This window comes from Dipodomys ordii, unplaced genomic scaffold (genome assembly GCF_000151885.1).
Source record: "Dipodomys ordii isolate 6190 unplaced genomic scaffold, Dord_2.0 Scaffold105, whole genome shotgun sequence".
NCBI lineage: Eukaryota > Metazoa > Chordata > Mammalia > Rodentia > Heteromyidae > Dipodomys > Dipodomys ordii.
This window is the reverse complement of record NW_012267321.1, coordinates 1,686,533-1,710,403: the sequence shown is the minus strand read 5'-3', so window position 1 is coordinate 1,710,403 and position 23,871 is coordinate 1,686,533. Positions and strand designations below refer to the sequence as shown.

Sequence of the window (23,871 nt, the reverse complement as noted above, 5' to 3'; positions counted from 1 at the left end):
AGACACTAGCCCGGGCCCCAGATCCCCTCTTCCACAGGGCCCAGACCCAGCCAGGGGGTCCCCAGCTCCCTCCTCCCCAAGACGGAGGGATCCCAGGCGCCCCCTCCCCCTTGGGATGCAGGACTGGACTCCTCTGCCCCACACTTAGATTTTAAAACAAACAACACACACAAAAAAAAACCCAAAACCCTGGGATCCCTTCCTCTTCTCAGCCCCTCTGAGAAGCCACCATGCCCAGCCAAGCTCTGGTGTGGACCACTCTGCTCTTGCTGCTGGGAGGCCAGGCAGGTGAGGGGGACTGGGGGACCTCCAGGGGAGCGGGGGAGGGGGCGGCAGGCAGGCTGGGGGGGCAGCAGGCAGCTGGAGAGCCTCCCTGCCCCCCACTGGCTGACTTACCTGGTGAGGTGTGAATGCAGGGGTCTGGAGCAGGGAACAAGAGGAGGATTTGCCCGGGGATGTGGGTAGGAACATGGAACATGTGACTCAGGTGGGTTGGGTGGTACTGGGGTGGTGGTGGGGTGCTGTCCACCGGACCTGGTCCCAAGATGTATGTGGAAACATGTATGATGACTCGTGCGCTGCACTCCTGTGTGTGTGTGTGTGTGTGTGTGTGTGTGTGTGTGTGTGGCTGCCGGAACCTCAGGTGTGATCCTGGCATGACAAAGCATGCAGAGACCCGGCTGTGTGTCCATTTGAACCCACAGTGGTTTTCCTGGTCCTGGCACTGCGCATGCGTGAGGGTGGCGCCCCATCCCCCTCCCTCGTGCTGCAGGACGCTCCAGGGCCCAGGGCTCCAAGATACTGGAGGGTCAGGAGTGCAAGCCCCACTCCCAGCCGTGGCAGGCCGGTTTGTTCCAGGGCCAACGACTCATTTGCGGAGGGGTCCTGGTTGGCACCAACTGGGTCCTCACAGCCGCCCACTGCAAAAAAATGTGAGTGATGACCAGGCCCAGATTTGGGGGGGGAGGGAAATGGGGGATGCTGAGAAAAGAAGACTGGAGGAGTCCTCAGAAGAGAAGGCAAGACCTCTGGGTCTGAGGGAGGAAGGCTGGGCCTGGACTCTTGGGTCTGAGGGAGGAGGCTGGGTATGGACTCCTGGGTCTGAAGGAGAGGAACGGTTGACCGAGTCACCTGCTCCATCCCGAGCTCCCCTTCTCCTTCATTCCCAGGAAATACACAGTGCGCCTGGGAGACCACAGCTTACAGAGTAGAAACGAAGGAGAGCAGGAAATGTACGTGGCCCGCTCCATCCAGCACCCGTGCTACAACAACAGCAATCCCGAGGACCACAGCCATGACCTGATGCTGATCCGCCTTCGCAAGCAGGCCGACCTGGGGCCTACAGTGAAGCCTATCGACCTGGCGTATCACTGCACCCACCAGGGCCAGAAGTGCACTATCTCAGGCTGGGGTACAGTCACCAGCCCCCAAGGTAATGTATGGGCTTGGCTGTGGCTAGAAGAGAGCAAAGGAGCTAGTTGGTCCATTGGACCCAACACCATAGGCAAATCTCCTTCCTGCCCCGTTTCCTTAGGAGAAAGCCAAGATGGAAAAGCGATGAGGCAGGGGGCATGTTGGAAATCTTAAAAGCTCCCAGGACAGAAAAGGAAAACATAAAGGAACAGACTGTTAAGAAGGACCCAAAAAACTCAGCACCCCAAGCACTTTCTTGAATAGGGTCTCATGGAATCTTAACGGAATGAAGATAGATGGACTTTTTAGGGACTCAGGAAAAATAGGATCTTGTGTATCATTTTTTTTCTTTCTCTTAAACCCCAGAAACCTAGCCTGATCCCCTCTTCCCTGTCACCCAGGGCTCCAATCCTTTCCTCACTCCCGACTCCAGGGACCCAGCTCCCCAGGTCCTTTCCACCTGGACTCTAGAGCTTGAAGATCCATTGAAAACTCAGAATCTAGCCCTTTACTCTGGCCTCACAGTAAAAGCAGTCTGGGGACTCAGCTCAGAAAGGCAATGAGGACTCTCCGTGCCCCTACCTGTCAGACTCCTATGGGCCAATGAGACAGGGTATTGCTATAGAAACAATCTGCTCATGGGTGAGGCGATCAAACCACAAATCTGAGCCAGCCAACAGCTCCCATGCAGCTGTGGATGTTCCCGAGAGAGGGGTAGACCCAGACGACACTGGAGGCGAACAGTTCAGGAGGGAAGGTAGACCCAGGTGAGACTGGAAGAAAAGAGATCTGTTGTCTTGCTTCTCCCCCACACAGAGAATTTTCCTGACACCCTCAACTGTGCCAACGTAGAAATCTTTTCCCAGAAGAAGTGCGAGGAAGCCTACCCGGGGAAGATCAATGATGGTATGGTTTGTGCGGGCAACAGCAACGGTGCTGACACGTGCCAGGTAAGGAGAACCTTTGGGGCTCCTGCCCTGCACATCCAGGCTCTGGGCCGTGTGTGTGTGTGTGTGTGTGTGTGTGTGTGTGTGTGTGTGTGTGTGTGTGTGTGTGTAATTGGAGAGGTTATCTTTGTCCCTGCAGAGTGAGGACCAGGTTCCAAGAAAAGCAAACTCTCTCTCCCTGGAGGTTACAAAGCATTGAATGGCTGCCATCATTTTCTCAGAATGCAACCTAAGATGTGCAGAGGGAGACTAGGAAAGGATCTGAGGCCACAAGTTCCACAGCATTAGTTCCTGAGATTTTTTTTGGTAGACCCAAGCAGTAGCCAGAAAGGGAGTCATCATCATTTCTCTCTGGCTGGGGTCCCAAAGATGGGTCCCTTCTTCTGCCATTGGCTCCCTGGGGACAACACTGCTTTGCCTACTGGCCAGAAAAATGGTGCCACTGTTGACTTTGATGCCAAGCTTCAGGAAGTCTCCTCCTACCCCACCCCCACCCCTGGGGTTGTCACTGGTAGACATTCTCCTTCCTGTTGGCTGTGACCCCGTCAGGTGTCCTCCAGGCTCCCTCTACCCCTGGTCTCTTTCACAGAAGCTCTACCCTCATTGTTGGTCCATGAAGACTATGCTTTCTTCTTCCATTGGTCAAGAATGGGGTCATTCCCATCACTGACAACATCCTGGAAACCAATATCTTGATTTCTTCCATAGAGACAAGTTATTCCATGGAGACTGGCTCTCTCCCTTCCCCCCTCCCTTTATTTCTTCCTTCCTTCCTCTTTCCCTCCTCTCTCTCTCTGTCTTTCTTCTCTCTTCTCTTTTCTCTCCTTTCCCTTCTCTCTTCTCTCCTCCTCTCCCCTCCTTGTCCTCCCTTCCTCTCTCCTCCACACTGCTCTTTCTCCTGTATGGTAACCCAGATCAATAAAGGAAACATCGGCTCAGTCCCCTCCATCAATCTCCACTGCTCCCTCTTCGGATTGGATCCTGACAAATACACTCTCTTCCCTCATTGGTCAGGATTTTCTCCACTGCTCTTAGACATCATGTGTGCATCCAGACATCAAGTACACTGGAAGCCCTGCCTTCTCTATCCTGATTGGTCTCCAGAAACAATGCTCTTGTCCTCATTGGCTACAGGAGACCAATCACATTAAATAGGCTCACATTAAATGCCTGCTGCTGCTTTGTAAGGGAAATTCCTCTCTGTCTCCACCCAGGGCGATTCTGGGGGCCCTCTGGTGTGTGGTGGTGTGCTCCAGGGTATCACATCCTGGGGCTCAGACCCCTGCGGGCGCCCCGAGAGACCTGGCGTCTACACCAACCTCTGCCGCTACCATGATTGGATGAAGAAAACCATGGGTAACAGAGACTGATCTTAGGGGATGCCCCCAATAAAGTCTCAGCCCTGGCTCACTCCTTGCCTATCTGTGTTTGGACCCTGCGGGGGGGCTGGGAGGTGAGGAGGCTGGTAGGTTTGAGTAGATCTGAGCACACTAAGAGCCACTCCCCTTTGTTCAGGAAGGGTTTGAGGGAGTGGGGTGGGGGGAGTTTTTTGAGTACCCAGAAGTCAATCTGGGAAAGATGCCAACCCTGGAGCTTGAACTCTGGACCATGAACTTAAGACCTTGCATTCTTTTCTGTTTTTTTCAGTCCTGGGGCTTGAACTCTCGGCCTGAGCACTGTGCCTCAGCTCTTTAGCTCAAGGCAAGTGCTCTACCACTTGACAGTGCCACTTCTTGTTTTCTGATGGTTAATTGGAAATAAAAGTCTCACAGACTTTTCTGCCTAGGCTGGCTTAGAACCATGATACTCAGATCTCAGCCTCCTGAGTAGCTAGGATTACATGCATGAACCACCAGCACCTGGCAGGCTTTGCATTCTTGATTGTTTTTTTTCTCTTAATGCTGGTGCTCTACCACTTGAGCCAAAGCTCCACTTCTAGCTTTTTGCTGGCTAATTGAAGATAAGAATCTCTCAGATTTACCTACCTGAGCTGTATTTGAATTGGAATCCCCAGATCTCAGGATCTTGAATAAGTAGGGTCACAGGCATGAGCCACTGACATCCAGCTTGGAAAAGATAGTCTTGAAATGATTGTTTTCTGAGCAGCTGAAGTGTGGAATGGGGAAGATCCTGCCCCAACTTATCCTTCCCCTTTTCCTACCGTGAGACAGAATCTCACTGTGTAGCCCAGGCCGGCTTGAAACTTGCCCTCCTCCCACCTCCATCTCCTGAATGCTGGGATTATAACTAACAGCACCATGCCCCACTACTCCCCTGTTTTCAGTGGCATGTGTACCTAGGAATAGGGAAATACCATGAAGAGTTTAAGCAACCACAAATGGATACCCGTGAATCTACCGATGGGTTAAAAAGACTAAATACTTTGAGAGCCCCCCATGTGTCCAGAAATCTTTTTTCCCAGTTTAGAGCTATCTGGATGGGTCTGCCAAGGTTGGGGGACAAGGCGGGGAGAATTACTGGCTCCAAACTGAAGTGGGGAGCAAATGGGTTCTCACCCCAGAAAAGGTCGAACTTAACACATTTTATGTTGTATTCAGTAGTTATTATAAAGATACGAATATTCACTCTCAGAATTTCCCAGGTTACATTCTTAGAAAAGCGAATGTACTTGTTTCATTTTATTTTTTTAATAAAAGAGAATCTGATTTATCTGGGCTCATCTGTCCTCCTTCAGCACATCATGAATCACTAATTGGCTGAAGCCTTGTTATGTGACCGATCTCACCCAATCAGTGGCTATTTGGTCTGTGGGTCTCTAATTGGTTAATTATTTCACTGATATCCTGTCATGTAACTGGACCCATCCAATCCACAGCTATTTGCCATCCTGTCATAGGAAACAGGCTGTCTATAAATCTTGCATAAGGCTTGTGGGTAAGCAAGATGCCTTGCACACATCACTCTCCAATTCTATTGGTCCAGCTTGAACTGAGCCCGCCCCTTTGGATTCACCATTGTTGGTCCAGAGAAAGCTTGGCCTGGGTCATCCCTCCATCACCGTGGGTGGGTGAACTGGGAGAACTATGACTGACAGTTTCACCAGACCCACAGCAGATGATAGAGCATCTCCCAGAAAGAAGTGGGATACTGTTCTTGAAGGAAGAGGGAAGGGAACCCAGGCACTCTGAAACAATGGGTTTCAGAACGCACAGGCTGAGTCAGGCGGGGTTGGAGTCACCGTGTCCGGGATCCCTCTGGGCAGGGCACAGCTGGCGGGATCATCAGGTGCCAATCCTCACATGTGAATGTGAGCTGCTTGCATGACTCACCCAACCAAGGTTCAGTAGGTAGGTCGTAGGTCTGAGGGTGAGGATTGCAGGTGAGACTTGGCAACAGGGGCTGGCATTCACCCCCAGAGAGCTGTGATTTGGGGCGATGTGGAGGTATGAAACATGAATGGGACCGAGTGTATTTAGAAAGAGGTGGGTGGGGAGGGAACAGACAAATTTCCTTCTCAGGTATGTGCCAAAGCCTGGTGAAACTACAGGCTTTTTTTTTTCTGGTTGTGGGGCTTGAACTCAGGGCCTGGGCACTGTCCCTTAGCTCTTCCAGCTCTCTACCACTTGAGCCACAGCGTCACTTCTGGCTTTTTCTGCTTATGTGGTGCTGAGGAATTGAACTCGGGGCTTCATGCATACAAGGCAAGCATTCTGCCACTGAGCCACCTTCCCATCCCCCAAACTACAGGCTTTTGAGTCCCCAGCATTCAAATTTGAATGGACTGGTTCTCCTTAGTTCTGTGACTTTGCTCAAATCATCAAACCTATACCCCTTTCCTCTCCCTCTCCCCCTCCTCTTCTTCTTCTTCCCCTTCTCCTTCTCTTCCTCCTTCTTATTCTTTCTTTTTTTTCTCTCTTCTTTCTCTCTCCCTTTCTGGTACTACTGGTGTTTGAACCCAGGGCTTATACTTGCTGGCATGCAACTTGAACCACACGTCCATTTCTTTTGCTTTAGGTTATCTCTCAGATAGGGTCTCGTGCTTTTGCCCAGGCAAACATTGGACTTAATCCTCCTCCATCCAAAAAATCTGGGTGTACAGGTGTACACCATCCACACCCCAGGATGATCTAACTTCCCTTAAACTTTAATTCATAAAACGTAACCGAGCATCCTCACTTGGGCTGAACCTGAGGAAGAACAGGGAAGTAAGTCTGGGAAGCTCCTGCTGTCCCATCCTGTGGGTAGATAAAGATAGAAGCTGCTTCCTGCCCTGGATGGTGGAGTCAGGGAGCTGATGCTAAATCAGCATCTGGCACTTGCCCGTCAATTTTTTTTCCATCCATCTTTCACATAGTTTCCCCCTCCGTGCCCTGGAGAAGTAGGCTTTTCTCCTCACTTTAGAGAAATGTGATAAGACTGTCTCACAGAGTACTTGAGAGGCCACGTTCTTTCTGTCACACCCCAAGACGGAATGGCTCAGGCGACGCGAGGCAAGATTCAGTCATAAAGTGGTGGGTCTGTGGGTGCCAGCTGCTGTACACTAGTATTTATTTAAGTGCCTCCTGTGTTTCTGGTCTGGGCTGGGTACTAGATACATATCCTCTGCTCATGAAGACCAAGATCTAGCAACAAAGCCAGATTAAATAATTAGGGCTATGGCTTTCAGAATGACAGATATGTAACACACATCTAGCAATTTTGGAATGGATAAACAGGGCTCTCAATGACACAGCCCTTTCTTTTCTAAGAGATCCCTGACAAGGCAGAGGACTGAGGGGTGAGGGAACCCGATGCTGATGATCAGAGATGGAGTAAACAAGTCTTGCGGAAATTTATCTTTGTCAGGAAGGAAACACAGATGACTGGGTCCTGGAGCTGTGAGATCCCATGGCCTGACCATGCTCCGCCCCCCCTCTCTCCCCACTCTCCCTCTGCATGATCTGGTAACCCAAACCAGGAAGGTGAACATTCCTCAAGGCCAGTATCCTGCTCAGGATCTAGCATCATCAGGGATCCAAGTTCCAGGATCTGATTTTGGATGGAATGGCAGTAAAGGTCTCAAGTCTAGAGATTGGCTGGAGTGAAGTCAGCAGGGTGTCCATGCTTATGTGGGGTGAGCTAGCAGGTTTGATGTTAGATTAGGTTGACACAAAGGCGCCTAATTGTGTGTAGAGCTGAGGAAAGGAATAAGGACTTGGGGGCGAGGGCTGGGGTGAAGGTGAGGATGGAACTTGAGGCAGGAACTGGAAGGAGACAGGTGAGTCTGGAGTCAGCCTTAGGCTGACATTAGATCGCTGGTGGGGGCAGGGAAGATGTCAACACAGGCATCCTGGAATATGGCAAACACTAAAATCTGAGTTGCACGTCAAGCAGGTTTGGGATAGTCTATGGTGATAACCTTTAGTTGAGGTCCAGGTTTTAGTGTGTGTTGATATTTGGAGTCATGAACTCTGTCAAGGTGCAGGTTCTGAGTTTACATATGAATCAGGGTGTTAAAAATGAAGCAGGGGGCTGGGAAGGTGGCTTAGTGGTAGAGTGCTTGCCTTGCATGCATGAGGCCCTGAGTTCGATTCCTCAGCACCACATAAGCAGAAAAAGCCGGAAGTGTGCTGTGGCTCAAGTGGTAGAGCACTAGCCTGGAACTGAAGAGCTGAGGGACAGTGCCTAGGTCCTGAGTTCAGGCCCCACAACCGACCCCCCCCAAAAAAAAAGAGAGAGAGAGAGAGAGAAGCAGGATTGGGGGTTAAGGCTGATATGGTTTGGTTGTGTCAAGATTACACTTGAAAGCCAGGCTCTGGTGGTTCATGCCTAGATACCCAGGAGGCTGAGATCTGTTTGATCACAGTTCAAAGCCAGCCTTGGCAGGAGAAGTCCGTGATTCTCTTATTCCAATTAACCACCAGAAAACCAGAAGCGGTACTATAGCTCCAAATGGTAGAGCACTAACATTGAGTGAAAAAAGCTCAGGATAGCACCCAGGCCCTGAGTTCAAGCCCAACAACCTACGGCACTGCCATCCATCCAGCAAGGGATGCCCGAGGCCTGAACTTCTGACCACCTTGCCCAGAACCCTGCCAGAAACATGAGGTGGTGATATTTCAGAGATAAACCTAAGGGTAGTAGGATTTAGAAAGGTGAGAACACACACCAAATAATAGTAAGCAGGTATAGTAGCCACACAAGTGCCACGTTTGAATAAAATCAAGGCTCAAAGATCAGCAGGATCTAGCCTGTATAAGCCTCCATTGGCTGCTCAGGAGGCCCATCCCCTGTGGGGGGGGGGGGAGGCATAGACCACCCCCCTCCCATAGTAGGATCCAGGCCTGAGCCTCTGACCCTCCTAGGATTTTGCTCCAGCCCCTCAAAGCCCAGAAACGTAGTCCTTTGTCTGAGTGGGTCACAGGGAGGAGATAACGTGGGCCTAGAATGTGCGGGGGTGAACACCTGGGCATGGCCTGCCTGGCCTGGGAGGAGGGCGGAGAGAGCTGCACAGTATCTGTGGCTGGGGCAGCCTCAGGGACGCGAGATAACCCAAAGCCCAGCACGGGAGGAAGGAGCTAGAGTGGGCCCCACCCACGCCCTAGGGCACTGGGACGGGGGCGGGCTGGTATAAGACAGCGCTCTGCCAAGGGCCAGCATGCTGGGCTCCCAGCTCAGGCCCTGGCCGACATCAGATCAGACACAGCTAGGTATGAAGGGACCTCAACTACTGGCTATGCGCAGGGTGGGTGGGTGGGGCCTAAAATCTCTGGACCCCAGGCATGAAGGCTGGAGGAAGTCTCACAGGAAAGAAACTGAGGCTCCAGATATGTAAATACTCAGGCAGGGCAAAGGGGGAGCCGGGGAGACAGGGGCTTAGACCCCAGGATCTGAGGGTAGAGACTGGGTCTGGACCCCTGGGTGTGAAGGATATGGGCTGGGATCTGGACCTCTGGGTCTGAGGGAGGAGGCTGGGATCTGTACCTCTGTGTTTTAGGGAAGAGCCTGGGCCTAGACCCCTGGGTCTGAGGGAAGAGGCTGGGTCTGGGCTTCCCCAGGTACAGAGGACATCCCCATAGAACTCTTGCTTTCTTCTTCTCCATCCTCAGCTCCAGAAGCAGCAGCTGGTCCTCTTGAGGTGGACAGAGAGGCGGAGGGCACCATGGCTAGGTCCTCTCTCCTTTTCCTGCTGGCTCTGTCATTATCCTTAGCCCTGGGAACCACTGGAAAAGAAGGTGAGGGCTCTCCCCGGGTAACCATGGATAGCCCCCTTGGAGTCCTCGCATCTGAGCACCTTCCTCCAGACCAGCTCCCTTCCCTGCCAGGCTGGACGGGGTGTCCCCGTGATACCCCAGGTCCCTATTGGCTGTCCGTACTCAGCGTCTGTCCGTCGCTCTTGGTGGCCATCTGTGGGAGATCTGTCCTCTGGTGGTCGCCGAGCACCCCTCCCGCCTCTCCACCTGTCTCCAGCGCAGCCTGCTCCTCTCCCCCCATCTCTGCCTCTCTCTACCTCCATGCTGGTTACCCACAGTGCCTCTGTGTGTCCACACAGATCAGGGCAACAAGAGCGGAGATCGGATCATCGACGGCTACCCATGCGAGAAAGGCTCGCATCCCTGGCAGGTGGCCCTGCTCCGAGGGGACCAGCTCCACTGCGGGGGAGTGCTGGTCCATGAGCGCTGGGTGCTCACCGCTGCCCACTGCAAGATGAGGTAGGCAGGGCAGAGCTGGCCCCTTGCGCCCACTTGTTTCCCGGCTTCCTGGGTCTGTTTCTGAGTCTTTCCTCTCTGGGTGTCTGTCTTCTGTCTCTGGATTTCTGTTCAGTCTCTCTCTGTGTCCACCACTCTCTGTCTCTGTGTCTTTCTCTCTCTGGATTTCTGTCTCTCTCTGTCCGTGTCTCTGCCGCCACCCCCCCTACTCCCCCCACCCCACCCCCACTCTGGCAGCAGAGTCTCTGTGAGTATCTCTCCTGCTCCCAGTCAGTACACTGTGCAGCTTGGCAGTGACCAGATCGGTGACAACAACGCTCAGAAGATCAAGGCCACCAAGTCAGTGCGTCACCCTGGCTACTCCACGAAGACGCATGCTAACGACCTCATGCTAATCCTGCTGAATAAGCGCGTCAGGATGTCAGGCAAAGTGAAGAAAGCCAACCTGCCCACCGGCTGCGAGCCTCCTGGGACCTCCTGTACTGTCTCTGGGTGGGGCACCACCACCAGCCCCGACGGTGAGGCCTGCGGCGGGGAGCCAGGGGCTGCTCCTCCATCAGACCTGGGGGTCCAGGCCCAGCCTCCTCCTTCAGACCCAGGGGTCCAGGCCCAGCCTTCTCCTTTAGATTCAGGGGTCCAGGCCCCAGCCTCTTCCCTCAAACCCAGAGGTCCAGGCCCAGCCTCCTCCCTCAGACACAGGGGTCCAGGCCCAGCCTCCTCCCTCAGACACAGGGGTCCAGGCCCAGCCTCCTACCTCAGTCCTAGAACACTGGCCTCCATTCCCTCTAGCACTCAGCCCCCTTCTTGACCCCAGCACCAGGCCTCTAACTGACAGCTCTCCCCCTCTACCCCACCCCAGCCACCTTCCCCAAGAACCTCATGTGCTCTGATGTCAAGCTCATCTCGGCTCAGGACTGCAAGAAGGTTTATAAGGACCTCCTCGGCAAAACCATGCTGTGTGCTGGCATCCCAGACTCCAAGACCAACACCTGCAACGTGAGCACCCCTCCCTCCCCAGCCCCCCAGCCCCTGAATGTCTCTTCTTAGCATCCAGTATAGTATCAGGCACTCAATCTACTCTGGCCTTCCACTGGGCTCAGCCTCTTGAGTTTTTCCTACTTCTTTTTTTCTGCTTGTCAGGAGCGGTAGCCTATTCAGGGGTTGGAGAGACCTAGAGGTGGCTGGAGGGCTTCGTGGGGCTGAGACAGACTGGGCAGGTGGTTCAAGAACTCCATGTTTGAGATAACTGATCATCTAAGCAATTATTTTTGTTTTGTTTTGTGTCATTTTTTTTGAGACCAACTCTGTATTTAGCCCAGATTGGCTTGGATTTACTGTGAAGCCCCAGGCTGGTCTTGAACTCTCCATCCTCCTGCTTCTGCCTCCCAAGTGCAGGGATTAGAACATGTACCACCATTTCTAGACACAGATTTCTTTTAAATGCACACACACACACACACACACAAATGCACAGTGAGTTATCAGCTTTAAATAAAACATGAGTCCGTCTTACTGAATTTTCCTTTCTGCCCCTGGCATCGATATGAAGCTGTTTTACTATAGGATTTGGAGCTGGGCATAATGGCTCATGCCTGTAATCCTGACAACTCCGGAGGCTGAGGTCTGTAGGATCACAGATGGAATCCAGTCCCAGAAAAAAAGCTCACAAACACCTATTCAAGCAATAAAAAAGCTGGACACAGTAGCACATGACCATCATCCCTATAACACAGAAAACATATATAGGAGGATCATGGTGCAGGTCCACTTGGGCGAAAAGTGAGAACATAAATATCAAAGCAAACAGGGCTGGAGGCTTGGTTCAAGTGGTAGAGCACCTGCCTAACAAGTGCAAAGTCCTAAGTTCAAACTCGAGTACTGCTAACAACAACAAAATTGTGATTAGTAAGATTTTGTTTGTTTGTTTAATGTATAGGCCTCACTTGCCTGACACTAGTCTTGGTTTTGAGGCTACAACTACCCTCTTCCGCCTCCCCCCCCTTAACCCTTCTATCATAATTACCCATCCATGTTTGGACAATGTCTCTCTCTCACTCTTCCCCCACACCTCTCTGCCAAATCCCATTCCATTCCTCTTCTTTGTTGCTGATCCCTGTTTGGCCAGCTGTCCTCTCTCTCCCCATCAATCCTCCCATGTCTCCCTACTCTCAGATCTGAGGGAAGGTGTGTTAGGGATGGAGGAATAGGAGAGAGAAGTCTGGCCTAGAGAAGCAGCCTTCCCCCCTCGCCCGGTGAGGGCCAGCTTCATGCATGTACAAGGTCTCAGTGAGTGAGTCTTGTGTTGACCAGGTCTTGTGCTTGAATGAATGCTCTCCTGTTATGTTCTGGAATCCTCAGTGATATTTGGACAGGAAGCCAAGCATTGCCATTCTGCTCTGAGTCCTGCAGATGATGTAAGAGCTCATGCCCCGGGTTTCCAAGGATGCCTGCTCCCCCTTCCCACCCAAAGGAGCAGGGAAGAAAAAGGAGCCCCTTCTCCCACAGCACAGAGGACAGCCAATGGGCTTTGTCTGAACATAACTGATACTTGGCTCCCCAGAAGTCCCACCCCGACCCCCTCCAACTGGTTCCACTGGTCAAGGCTCAAGCCAATGTCTTCAATGACCCCAGTGTGTCCATTTCATGACAGTAGCCCCTTTCTGCTTTCTTACTGGTTCCCAGAAACAATGGGTCTTTCTCATTGGCCAAGGTGTTCTGGTAGACCCAAGACTGAATTGGGGAATGTATGAAACTGATTAAGGTGGAGCGGGGAGGTTAAGACAAAGGACTTGGCTCTGAGGCCAAAGCTAATCTTACGCTCTGTTTCCCGCAGGGTGACTCGGGGGGACCGCTGGTGTGCAATGACACCGTGCAAGGTATAGTGTCCTGGGGAACCTTTCCCTGCGGACAGCCCAACGACCCGGGGGTCTACACCCAAGTTTGCAAGTACTCCAAGTGGATAAACCAAGTAATATCAAGACGTCGCTGACAGTCAAGCAAAGCCAAGCAACCGTGTACCACCAAGAGAAAAATCCACGGAAATCAAGGTGTTGAAGTTGATGAACAAGTCACATGCAGCCTCACCTTTCTTCAAAGATACTTTCAAACCTCAAACACACCATGTCTATAAACCAGTCCAAAAATAAAAAATGGTCAAGGATGGAAATCCAGATGGAAAAAAGCATCACTGCGATGGTGGACATTGTAGGGAGAAGATGGCTGTCAATGCGGACAGTTGTCACTGGAACGGACAAACACACAGATGGCTTCAGCCAAGTAATTTTAATTCCACAGAGTAATAAAAAAAAAAAAACTCTTTTTCAAAAGTTGAGTGAGGTTTCAATTAATCACCACTGGGCTGTAACAAAGAGGAGAAAGGCTGGAGATAGCTTAAGTAGTCGCTCGCTTGCTCGGTGTCTGCAGGGTTGTCAGAAAGAATTGTTAGTATCGTGGAAATGTGAAACCCAGAAAAAAAAATACATGCAATCTTAGCCATGCAAAATGGTCCCAGCCCCCAACTCAGACCCAGGAGGTCAGGCCCCAGTCCTCCTCCCTCAGACTCAGGAGTCCAGACCCCAGCCTCCTCCCTCAGACCCAAGGGTCCAGGACCAATCCTTCTCCCTCCGACCCAAGATTCCAGGCCCCAGCCTCCTCCCTCAAACGCAGGGGTCTAGGCCTAGCCTCCTCTCTGCCACTCAGGGGTCCAGACCCTAGCCTCCTCCCTCTGACCCAGGGATCCAGGCCCTATCCTCCTTTCTCAGACCCAGGAGACAAGGCTTCATCCTCTTTCCTCAAACCCAGGAGTCCATGCCTAGTCCCTCCGCAGACTGCAGGCCTCCTCCCTCAGACTCACAAGACTGAGCCAACCTCTTCCCTTAGACCCAAGAGTCCAGACCCCAGCCCTCCTCCCTCAGACATGGGAGTCCAGGTCCCATCCCTTTTTACACTGGCTTGTGTCACATGTCAGGGGCATTAACAGCTTTGGCCATCTCCCCTCTTGGAGGTCCATCAACATTTCCTTTCCTACAAGCACCCCACACCACCACCACCACCACCACCACCACCACCCGCCAAACTACATATAAATAATGACACCACAGGCAGATGGAGCCTGCGTGTCCCTGTCTCCCTGCCCCTGTGTGCCCGGGAGGCCCGCAGGCAGGGTGTGACTTGACACCCCAGCTGAATTCACCGGAAACGAACTTCAGCAATCTTTGGGGAGGCAACTTGTAATCGTTGGAGGCAGTAGCCGCAGGAACCCAGCTTCATGAATCCAAGACACACTCCTCACACCTCCAAACTATTCTCCCTCCCTCTCTGACTCTGTGTCTGTGTCTGTCTGTCTCCCTCTGACTGTTTCTGTTTCTCTCTGTGTGTCTCTGTCTCCCTCTGACTCTATATCTCTTTTTGCATCTGTGTTTGTGTGTCCCTCTCTGTTTCTGTCTCTTGTCTGTCTCTCTGTCTCCTTCTGACTCTGTATCTGTCTGTTTGCATCTGTCTGTGTGTCCCTCTCTCTGTTTCTGTCTGTCTTTCTGTCTCTCTGTCTCCCTCTGACTCTGTCTCTTGTCTGTCTGTCTGTCACCCTCTGACTCTATATCTGTCTGTTTGCATCTGTTTCTATGTGTCCCCCTCTCTCTGTCTCTGTCTGTCTGCCTGTCTGCCTGTCTGTCTCCCTCTGACTCTATATCTGTCTCTTTCTGTCTCTGTCTCTATCTGTCTGTCTCTCTGTGTCTGTCACCCTCTGACTCTGTATCTGTCTGTTTGCATCTATTTCTATGTGTCCTTCTCTCTGTGTGTGTCTGTCTGTCATTCTATCTGTAGGTCTGTCTCTCTGTTGCTAGGGATGGAACCTGGAGTCGCATACATGATAAGCACCAGCTTAACCACTGTGCCATCACCCATCAGGCAGCTCTCATTTGGTTTTATTTTTTTGGTTTTGCATCTTGATACCGGCTCTTGCTACATAGCCTAGTCTGATCTCAAAACTCCAGATCCTTCTTTCTCAGCCTCCAGAGTGCTGGGATTGCAGGCGTATGCCACTGCGCCCCGATGATTGGCCACTCCCGCTACATTCCTTCCCTATCTCCATTCATCTTTAAAATGAAATGCTGAGCACCTACGCTTCCAGTTACGAGAAACATTAAGCCTGTGTATAGAAAGTGCTGGAAACTCGTCCACGACAGAAGCATTTGATGAGTATTGGTTTTTATTGTGATTTCTGATTTTTTTTTCCTGCTTCTACTCTCACTAAGAAATCTTGTGGGGGGGGTTGGGGGGGGTCAATGTACATTATGGGGTTTGAACTCCTGGCCTTGGGGTTGGGCTGGCATGACCGCCCTCATTGGAAGTGGAGTTCCAATTCAGGTTCCTCCACTTCCTATGTGCTTGACCTTGAGCAATTAAGTTCCCTTCTGCGGAACGCAGAGGTGGGCAGGAGAAGGCTGTGTGTCACCAGTTGGTCAACATTTCCCAAGCTTCCTCTGAGCCAGGTCCTGTGCAGGCTCAGCAGGGAGGCAGCCCCACGGCCTGCCCTCCAGGAGCTGGAGGTCCAGTGGGGGACACAAGGCCTCCTATCCAGATGGCCCCAGTCCAGGGTGACTGGAAGAAGGCAGCTGCTGTGGGCACTCACGTGAGAGACTGACTAACCTTCCACAGCAGGTGCACACTGGGTGGTGATCCAGGAAGGCTGCGTGGAAGAAGTGACGCTCGCCTAGACTGGAAGGGCAAGTGGTGACTGGCAGGAAAAGGTGGGAACAGCACGTTCAGGGAAAAGGCTCAGAGCCTCACAGGCTTTCCCACCCAGGCTGGAAAAAGATCCTCAGATCTCAGCCTCTGGAGTACTAGGATGACAGGCACAAGCCACCAGTGCCCAGCATTGTATAATGCCTTTTAGAATGGCTCCAATGGGGCTGGGAAGGTGGCTCAGTGGTAGAGTGCTTGCCTTGCATGCCTGAGGCCCTGGGTTCAATTCCTCAGCACCACATAAGCAAAAAGAAAAAAAAAAGTTAGAATGGCTCCAAGAATGTAGGGACATTGAGCACACACGCATTTCCTCCAGAGACGAGAGGAGACCCAGAAAATGGTGAGCAGAAATAATCAGAGAATCTAGGAGAAAGGGAGCCAGGCACAGATCCAAGACAAAGAGGAAAATGCAGAGACGAAGCAGAGAGGGACAGAAAGATGGAAATCGAAGCCGGGTGCTGGTGGCTCACGCCTGTAATCCTAGCTACTCAGGAGGCTGAGATCTGAGGATCGCGGTTCAAAGCCAGCCCAGGCAGGAAAGACCGTGAGACTCCTATTTCCAATAAACCACCAGAAAACCGGAAGTGACGCAGTAGCTCAAGTGGTAGAGCGCTCGCCTTGAGCTGAAGAGCTGAGGGACAGCGCCCAGGCCCAAAGTTCAAGCCCCACGGCCGACAAAAAAAAAAAAAAAGAAAGATGGAGATGGAGGCAGAGGGAAGCAAGATACACAGGCAGAGACTGGGACAAAGAGAGACGCGCTCCAACCAAATGGGGGGTACAGGTGGGACCAGAGACCCCACAGGAGGGTGGGAGAGGGATCAGAGGAGCTTAAAGTTCTGAAAGACTGCCGTTCAGGACAGGACAAAGGGAAGCCATGGGCCTAGCCTCCCACCGCCCTTCCTGGAAGAGGAGTTGAGAAACAGAGACAAGGACAGCACAGGACCAACCCTGTGAACAGAGCTCCATTGTGCCACCATTTCCCCGTTGCCCACCCAGCCTGGGGCAGGGCACAGCTCACACCCTCCTGGGGACAGGGAGGTCATCGCACCCACAGAGGGACAGGCAGGTGAGTCACCCTGATGGCCCTGAACCTGAGTGGTTGGTTCCAGTGCCCCATCACCCCGGGCAGCCGGAGGGCTGCTGCTCCTGAGCACTCCTGGATGGGAGATGGAAGTCATGGAGGCTTGGAGCAGAGATGGGAGCCAGGGAGCTAGTCTCTGCCTCACAATTTGCATTTGATCCTCAAGGAAGCATCTGTCTCTACCACTTAAAAACCTAACATGAAGATCTAGCTCCAGCTCCCTTCCTTCAGTCTGAGCGGTCCAGACCTCAGCCTCTTCCCTCAGACACCAAGGTCCAGGCCTCAGCCTTCTCCCTCAGACACAGGGATCTAGACCCAAGCCTCCTCTCTCAGACTGAGGGAACCAGATCCCAGCCTCTTCCTCAGGACCCAGAGGGTCAGACTCCAACCTCTTCCCTCAGACACAGGGGTTCATGCCCAGCCTCCTCCCTTAGACCCAAGGGTTCAGGCCCCAGCCTCCTCCCTCAGACACAGGGGTCCAGGGCCAAGCCTCCTCCCTCAGACCCAGGGTCCAGACCCAGCTTCCTCCCTCAGACCCAAGGGTTCAGGCCCAGCCTCCTCCCTCAGACCCAGGTGTAACAAGGCTGGCTGCCTCCTTTCTGGAACTGAATTAGGGGTCAGGTATAGCAAGGCTGGCTGCCTCCTTCCTGGAACTGAATTCGGGGTCACGGGTAGCTGCTGTGGGGGCAGAAGGAATGTGGGCAGTCTTCTCAGAAAGAAAAGGGAGAGGCTGACCTAGGGACTACTGGGGTATAAAGGAAGAGCAGGGAAGTGGAGGCCCAGGGACAAGAGTCTGGGAGGCCGGGCGCCAGGCAGTAACCTGTAACCTGTGACCTACAGCTCTGTGCTGTCCCTCTCCCACTCGCAGTCCCTCCACTCCCGCCTTACTCTCTGTCCCCTGTATGCAGGTCAGGAGATGCTGTTCTTCTCCTCCAGCCCAAGAACTCCAGAAGGTAAGACAAAGAACACGTGCATACACACACACACACACACACACAGCCTGCAGTATAAGACAAGAAACACGCACACGTGCACGCACTCACTCACAGCCTGCAGGTAAGACAAGGTACATGCACACACACACACACACACACACACAGAGCTTGTAGTTAAGAAAAGGAGCATGCAGACATACACACACACACATACACACACAGTCTTCAGGTAAGACAAGGAGCACTCATACACACACACACACACACACACACACACACACAGCCTGCAAGGGTAGGTGCAGAGCCAAGGCATGGAGAAAAGTGTCCCACCGAAGGCTGGGTGATGGTGTTCACACCTGTCATCCTAGCTACTCAGGAGGCTGAGATCTGAGGACTGTGGTTCAAAGCCAGCCGGGGCAGGAAAGTCTGTGAGACTCTAATCTCCAATGAACCACTAGAAAACCAAAGTAGAGCTGTGGCTCAAGTGGTTGAACGCTCACTTTGAGTGAAAAAGCTAAGGGACAACACCCAGGCCCTGTGTTCAGCCCTAGGACAGGTGTGCACACATTCCACAGATAGGAAGATAGGAGATCCCTAGGCTGATTCCTAGTTGCTGGGAAAGGAAGAGAAGCAAGATTTGAGGAAGCAGAAAGGAGAAGTCACTAAGTCTTACTGGGAGTCAGTGAGTGGGTCCCAGGGGTTCTCTGGGCTCTTTCCTTCACAGATTTCTCAGCTGGAGGACAAGGGAAGAAGGTGAGGGGCACAAGAAATCAGGAAAGGGCAGAGGTCAAGGGCAGTAGAGCAGGGCCAGTCTGGGAGGACAGGGAGGGTGAGGAAGGACAGGGCAGGGTGGAGCCTCCCGTGGAGGCTGTGTCTCTGACTAATAGCACATTTGCCTCCCTCTCCCCCCTAGTATTCACCATGAGGACACTGAGCCTGTGGTTGCTTCTCCTTGCTTCAGGTGAGGGTGAAAGTAGAGGGGGCCAGGCATGATCTTGTGATGGGGGTGGAGGATAATGTGCTTGGAGAGGGAGTTGAAGATGGGGGGCAGGGCTTAGGCAGGAAGCGAATCTGAGCTTGGAGATAAGAGTTTAGCCACCGTTGACTCACCCCTGTCATCCTTGCTACTGGGGAGGATCTGGGGATCTTAGTTCAAAGCCAGCCCAGGCTGGAACGTCTGTGAGACTCTTAGCTCCAATTAACCACCAAAAAGCTGGAGGTAGAGATGTGGCTCAACTGGTAGAGCACTACCCTTGATCACCAAAGCTAAGGGACAGCACCCAGGCCCTGAGTTCAAGCCCCAGTCCTGGCACAAAAATAAATAAAAACCTCTTTTTTTGTTGTTTTGAAAGAGTATCAGATGAGGGCCGGGAAGGTGACTCAGTGGTCAAGTGCTTGCCTTGCATGCATGAGGCCCTGGGTTCAATTCCTCAGCACCACATAAGCAGAAAAAGCCAGATGTGGCACGGTGGCTCAAGTGGTAGAGTGCTAGCCTGGAGCTGAAGAGCTGAGGGACAGCGCCCAGGCCCAGAGTTCAAGCCCCACAACCGACAAAAAGTAAAAATGAGTATCGGATGAGTTTAGCTGTCAGGGTGGGAGGAACAGAGGTGAGGAAGTGGAAGGCGGGAGGGAGGCTGGGGGATGACTGGATGACCAGGATGATGAGCCTGGTTCAGTGTGTGACAGGCCTGGGAAAGGAGCCTTGTCGGGGACTGTCCCAGTGGACGGGCCTGGATCTCCGGGCCCTCTGTGACCCAGTGCCCCTGTTCCTCAGCCTGGGCAGAGGAGCAGGACAAAGTGGTGCACGGCAGTCCCTACCACCTGGACGCCCACCCCTTCCAGGCTGCACTCTTCACCTCTGGCCACTTGTTCTGTGGTGGGGTCCTGGTGGACCGTCAGTGGGTGCTCACAGCCGCCCACTGCAAAAAACCGTGAGTAGCTGCCTCAGATGGGGGGGGACAAGGAGGCCCTGAAGGGGGTTCAGGCAGAGAGAAGCCCCCAGCTGGCTTCAAACCTTGATCCCCAGCTCTCTCAGCCCCTGGAGTAGCTGGGATTACAGATGTGAGCCACCAGGGGTGCACTACCTGTTCTCTTTTCCTTTTTCTTTGTTCTGAAACAGAGTCTCTCTGTGTGGCCCATTCTGGCCTGAAACTCACAATCCTCCTGCCTCTCCCTCCTGAGTGCTGGGATTTCAGTTTACTTGTCCCACTGAGCTCAGTCCTTCCTTTCTGACCCAATGCACCGCCCCCCCACCTCCTTCTCCCTCCTTCTGACCTCTCCTCATCTCTTCTCTTCTCTTTTCCTCCCTCCTTCTTTCCCTTCCTTCCCAACCCTTTCCTTCTTTCTTACCCAATGCTCTCTCTTTCTCCCTCTCCCTCTTTCCCTCCTTCCTTCCTTCCTTCCCCCCCCTCTCTTTCTCTGTGTCTCTCCCCCCCTCATTCTAGATGGGCAAATACTCTATCATTAGAGCCACAGATCAGCATTTCCACTCTGCAGCTGGTGGGGTCTGTGGAAGCAAACCCGGGGGGCAGGGGTGCTGACTGGACACCCCAGGCAGGGGGGAGGAGGGAGGACAATTCTGGAGAAGTCTGGAGGATGGAACCACCCTGCACTAGGCCTGGGGAAGCAGGCAGAGGATTCCGGGCCCTGTCGAACCTCAGCCACAGCCCCAGGGCTCCAGGTGAGACGCAGACCCCTTTGCAGGCAACTGCAGGTCTACCTGGGGAAGCACAACCTCCATCACCGGGAGAGCTCCGAGGAGGAGTTCACTGTGGTCCGGGAGAGCTCCGAGGAGGAGTTCACTGTGGTCCGCAAGGTCGTCCACCCCAACTACCACCCCCAGACCCGTGACAACGACCTCATGCTGCTGCATCTGGCTCGGCCCGTGAAGACCTCTCATCGGATACAGCCACTGCCAAAGGAGCCCAACTGCTCGGCCCATAAGTCCCACTGCCAAACCCTGGGCTGGGACAAGACAGAAGAGAGTCAGTAAGGGGATTGGGGGTGGGGAGAGGTACGGGGGGAAGGCCCAAGGAAAGGGCCAAAAGGAACACGGAACAGCAGGTAGTGGGCTATGGGAGGGAACGTTAACAATGAATGGCAGGACCCAGGGACCCATGTATTCATGGGCAGAAGGTCCACAGGAGAGAGAAGGTTGAGAATTTGGGGGCGATGAGTGTTCAGCCAATGGAGAAAGCAAACAGGGCAATGAAGAGCAGAGAAGGATGTGCCATAAAATGCTGGGCCCAGAGCCTGGTGCTGTGGTTCACACCTGTAATCCCAGCTACTCGGGAGGCTGAGTTCTGAGGATGGTAGTTTGAAGCCAGTCCAAACAGAAAAGTCCCATGAGATTCGTATCTCCTAGTAATCAGAAAAAGCCAAAAGTGAAGTTGTGGTTCAAAGTGGTAGGACACTAACTAACCTCAGGGACAGTGCCCAGGTCCTGAGTTCAAGCCTCAGCACTGACACAAAAATAAAATTAAAAGGGAAAAAAAAAAAAGGATGCCCTGATGAGAAAAAAATTGAAGGAAAGAAGAAGTAACTGGAGGACATCAGTGTACAAAGCAACCAAAGGAAGCACATCAACTGAGAGAGAAAATGGTACAGAAGGTGTGCAGGGGACAAGGCCAGCACTCGGGGTGGGGGTGGGGGGGGAGGGCAAAGGTGATTGGCCAGCTCTACCTCAAAAACAAACAAAACATAAATTAATGGGAAAGAGCCAATAGTCATGAGGAGTCACCCTGCCAGGGTGCATGCAATGGAAGAAAGTCCTGAAGGTCAACAGGAATTTCCAGAAGAAGACGGGACAAATAGTACAGAACGTGAGAATCAATAGGAAATGAGGATTAGGGAGGAGATGATGAAGAAGGAAGTCCGGCCCATGAGAGGAAAGATTGATAGCAAAAGGGACCAGTCAGGAGGCTGTGACCATAGAAATGGGGTGGGGTGGGGGGGGGGGGGGGGGTCTAAGCATGAGAGGCAGAGGGGACCAATGGGAAATAAGGACAATTGGAGGGTGGGAGCAGAATGGTTGGGGAGGTCTGGGAAGGGCGGGGCCTGCTGAGTCTGACCCACCTCTTTCCCAGCAGGTGTTTTTCCTGACACCATTAACTGTGCTGAAGTCCACCTGGTGCCGAAGACAGACTGTGAGGGAGCCTACCCCGGCCATTTCACCCGGACCATGGTGTGTGCCAGCAGTGACCAGGAAGGAGCAGATTCCTGCCAGGTGAACCAACCCAGACCTGCTGGCCAGGCAGCCAAGGACACCCTGCTAGAGACAGGCAGGGAGAGACGCAGACCAAAACAGCTGCACAGAGATGGGAACACCACGGCAGAGGCAGGAAAGGGGGAGAAGAATCCACGCCACAGGAAGAGACACAGCAAGGGATAGGCAGAGATAGACCGCCAAGAGAGACAGAAGGCAGAGACCAAGAGCCAGAGAGATCCAGAATGGTGGCAGGGGCTGTGCCAGCCAACTATTCCCCTCCTCCTCCTCCTCTTCCCCTTTTTCCTTCTCCTCTGCTTTCTTCCTTCCTTTCTTTCCTTCTTCCTTCCTTTACTTCTTTCTTTCTTCCTTCTCTTTTTTCCTCCTTCCTTCCTTTCTTCTTCTTTCTTTCCTTCTTCCTTCCTTTACTTCTTTCTTTCTTCCTTCTCTTTTTTCCTCCTTCCTTCCTTTCTTCTTCTTTCTTTCCTTCTTCCTTCCTTTCTTTCTTCCTTCTCTCTTTTTTCTTTCCTCCTTCCTTCCCCCCTCCCTCCCTCCCTTCCTTCTTTCTTTTTTTTTTCTTTTTTGTTGGTCATGGGCCCTGAACTCTGGGCCTGGGCGCTGCCCCTCAGCTCTTCAGCTCAAGGCTAGAGCTCTACCACTTGAGCCACAGCTCCACTTCCAGCTTTTTCTGCTTATGTGGTGCTCAGGAATCGAACCCAGGGCCTCATGCATGCAAGGCAAGCGCTCTACCACTGAGCCACCTTCCCAGCCCTTTCCTTCTTTCTTTCTTTCTTCCTTCCTTTTTCCTTCCTTCCTTTATTTCTTTCTTTCCATCTTCCTTTCTTCCTTCCTTTACTTCTTTCTTTCCTTCTTTTTTTCTTCATTCCTTCTTTTCTTTCTTTCTTCCTTCCTTCTTTCTTTCATTTGTGATACTGGGATTTAAACTCAAGGCCTTGAACTTGCTTGACAGGCACTTTTCTACTTGAGCTATAACACCCCTCCCTCCCTCTCTGCCTCCTTCCCTCCCTCCCTTCTTTCCTTCCTTGCAGATAAGGTCTCTCCCTTTCTCCCTGAGGTCAACCTCGGGTCAACAGTCTCCTCTCTGTGCCTCCCCTGTATGGCTGGCTTTCACAGTCACATCCAGCTTGCTCTGTGGAGATGGGAAGTCTTGCTCAATCCCCCCTCTCCACCCTGGCTGGCCTAGAACCTCGATCCCCTCCACAGTCCTGCCTCCTGCGTGTGTGGCGTAGCCAGGGTTTCTCTTCCAGGAGTCAGGCTATGAGTACAGCACACTGCGGTCACCCTTCCATCGTTCTCCCCCCACCCCACCCCCGTTTTTCAGCCACTCTCCCCCTCCCTCCGGCTTCTAAATCACACTCTCTCCCTCTTTCTGACAGGGTGATTCCGAGGGCCCCCTGATATGTGACAACCATCTCCGGGGCATTATGGCTTGGGGTGATTCCCCCAGTGGATCCAAGAACAAACTAGGAGTCTACACCGACATCTGCATGCATCTCCAATGGGTGAAGAACGTCATTCGCCAGGATGGCTCTGGCCTGTGACAACCCAGGCTTGACTTCCAACCCCACCGGCTGGCCCCACGCTTGACCTCTGACCCCACCTGCTGGCCCCATGCTTGACCTCCAACTCCACCAGCTGGCCCCACTCTTGACTCCCAACCGCACTGTCTAGATCCTCAATATTCCCATCCCCAGCCCCTGCTGAGATCTGGCCCCGCATGTTTAATAAAGACGCAAGACCGCAGACTCTGCCTGATCCCTTGGGGATGAACTCCCTCGGTCAACAGCTCCTGTCTGAGACATTAGGGCAATTGAGGCAAGAAATACATGGGCCAGTGCACCCCATGTGCTTACAGACACCACTGTACCATGTGGATTTG

General features: G+C 52.8%; 3 protein-coding genes across 3 annotated transcripts; all 3 read left to right on the top strand.

The window, feature by feature from the left end:
* The first annotated feature begins 656 nt into the window (after positions 1–656).
* Klk8 (kallikrein-related peptidase 8) lies at positions 657–3,730 on the top strand. The gene is given in 5 exon segments (XM_013027724.1): positions 657–737; positions 739–932; positions 1,170–1,432; positions 2,230–2,363; positions 3,575–3,730. Coding segments are annotated over 5 exon segments (828 nt in total).
* Positions 3,731–9,462: 5,732 nt separating this feature from the next.
* Klk7 (kallikrein-related peptidase 7) lies at positions 9,463–12,998 on the top strand. The gene is made up of 5 exons (XM_013027600.1): positions 9,463–9,535; positions 9,853–10,012; positions 10,280–10,527; positions 10,869–11,005; positions 12,843–12,998. Exons 1-5 carry the CDS (start codon positions 9,463–9,465, stop codon positions 12,996–12,998), a joined length of 774 nt encoding a protein of 257 aa, XP_012883054.1.
* A 5,690-nt stretch (positions 12,999–18,688) lies between these two features.
* Klk6 (kallikrein-related peptidase 6) lies at positions 18,689–23,533 on the top strand. The gene is made up of 5 exons (XM_013027599.1): positions 18,689–18,728; positions 19,542–19,698; positions 20,471–20,751; positions 21,856–21,992; positions 23,369–23,533. Exons 1-5 carry the CDS (start codon positions 18,689–18,691, stop codon positions 23,531–23,533), a joined length of 780 nt encoding a protein of 259 aa, XP_012883053.1.
* The last annotated feature ends 338 nt before the right edge of the window (positions 23,534–23,871 follow it).

Bases quoted from the DNA above. Each gene is read 5' to 3' on its own strand.
- Klk7 (XM_013027600.1), top strand. From the start codon at position 9,463: ATGGCTAGGTCCTCTCTCCTTTTCCTGCTGGCTCTGTCATTATCCTTA. The intron at 10,013-10,279 runs GTAGGCAGGGCA...TCCTGCTCCCAG, and splicing joins GCTGCCCACTGCAAGATGAG to TCAGTACACTGTGCAGCTTG. The intron at 11,006-12,842 runs GTGAGCACCCCT...TGTTTCCCGCAG, and splicing joins CCAAGACCAACACCTGCAAC to GGTGACTCGGGGGGACCGCT.
- Klk6 (XM_013027599.1), top strand. From the start codon at position 18,689: ATGAGGACACTGAGCCTGTGGTTGCTTCTCCTTGCTTCAG. The intron at 18,729-19,541 runs GTGAGGGTGAAA...CCTGTTCCTCAG, and splicing joins GTTGCTTCTCCTTGCTTCAG to CCTGGGCAGAGGAGCAGGAC. The intron at 19,699-20,470 runs GTGAGTAGCTGC...ACCCCTTTGCAG, and splicing joins GCCGCCCACTGCAAAAAACC to GCAACTGCAGGTCTACCTGG.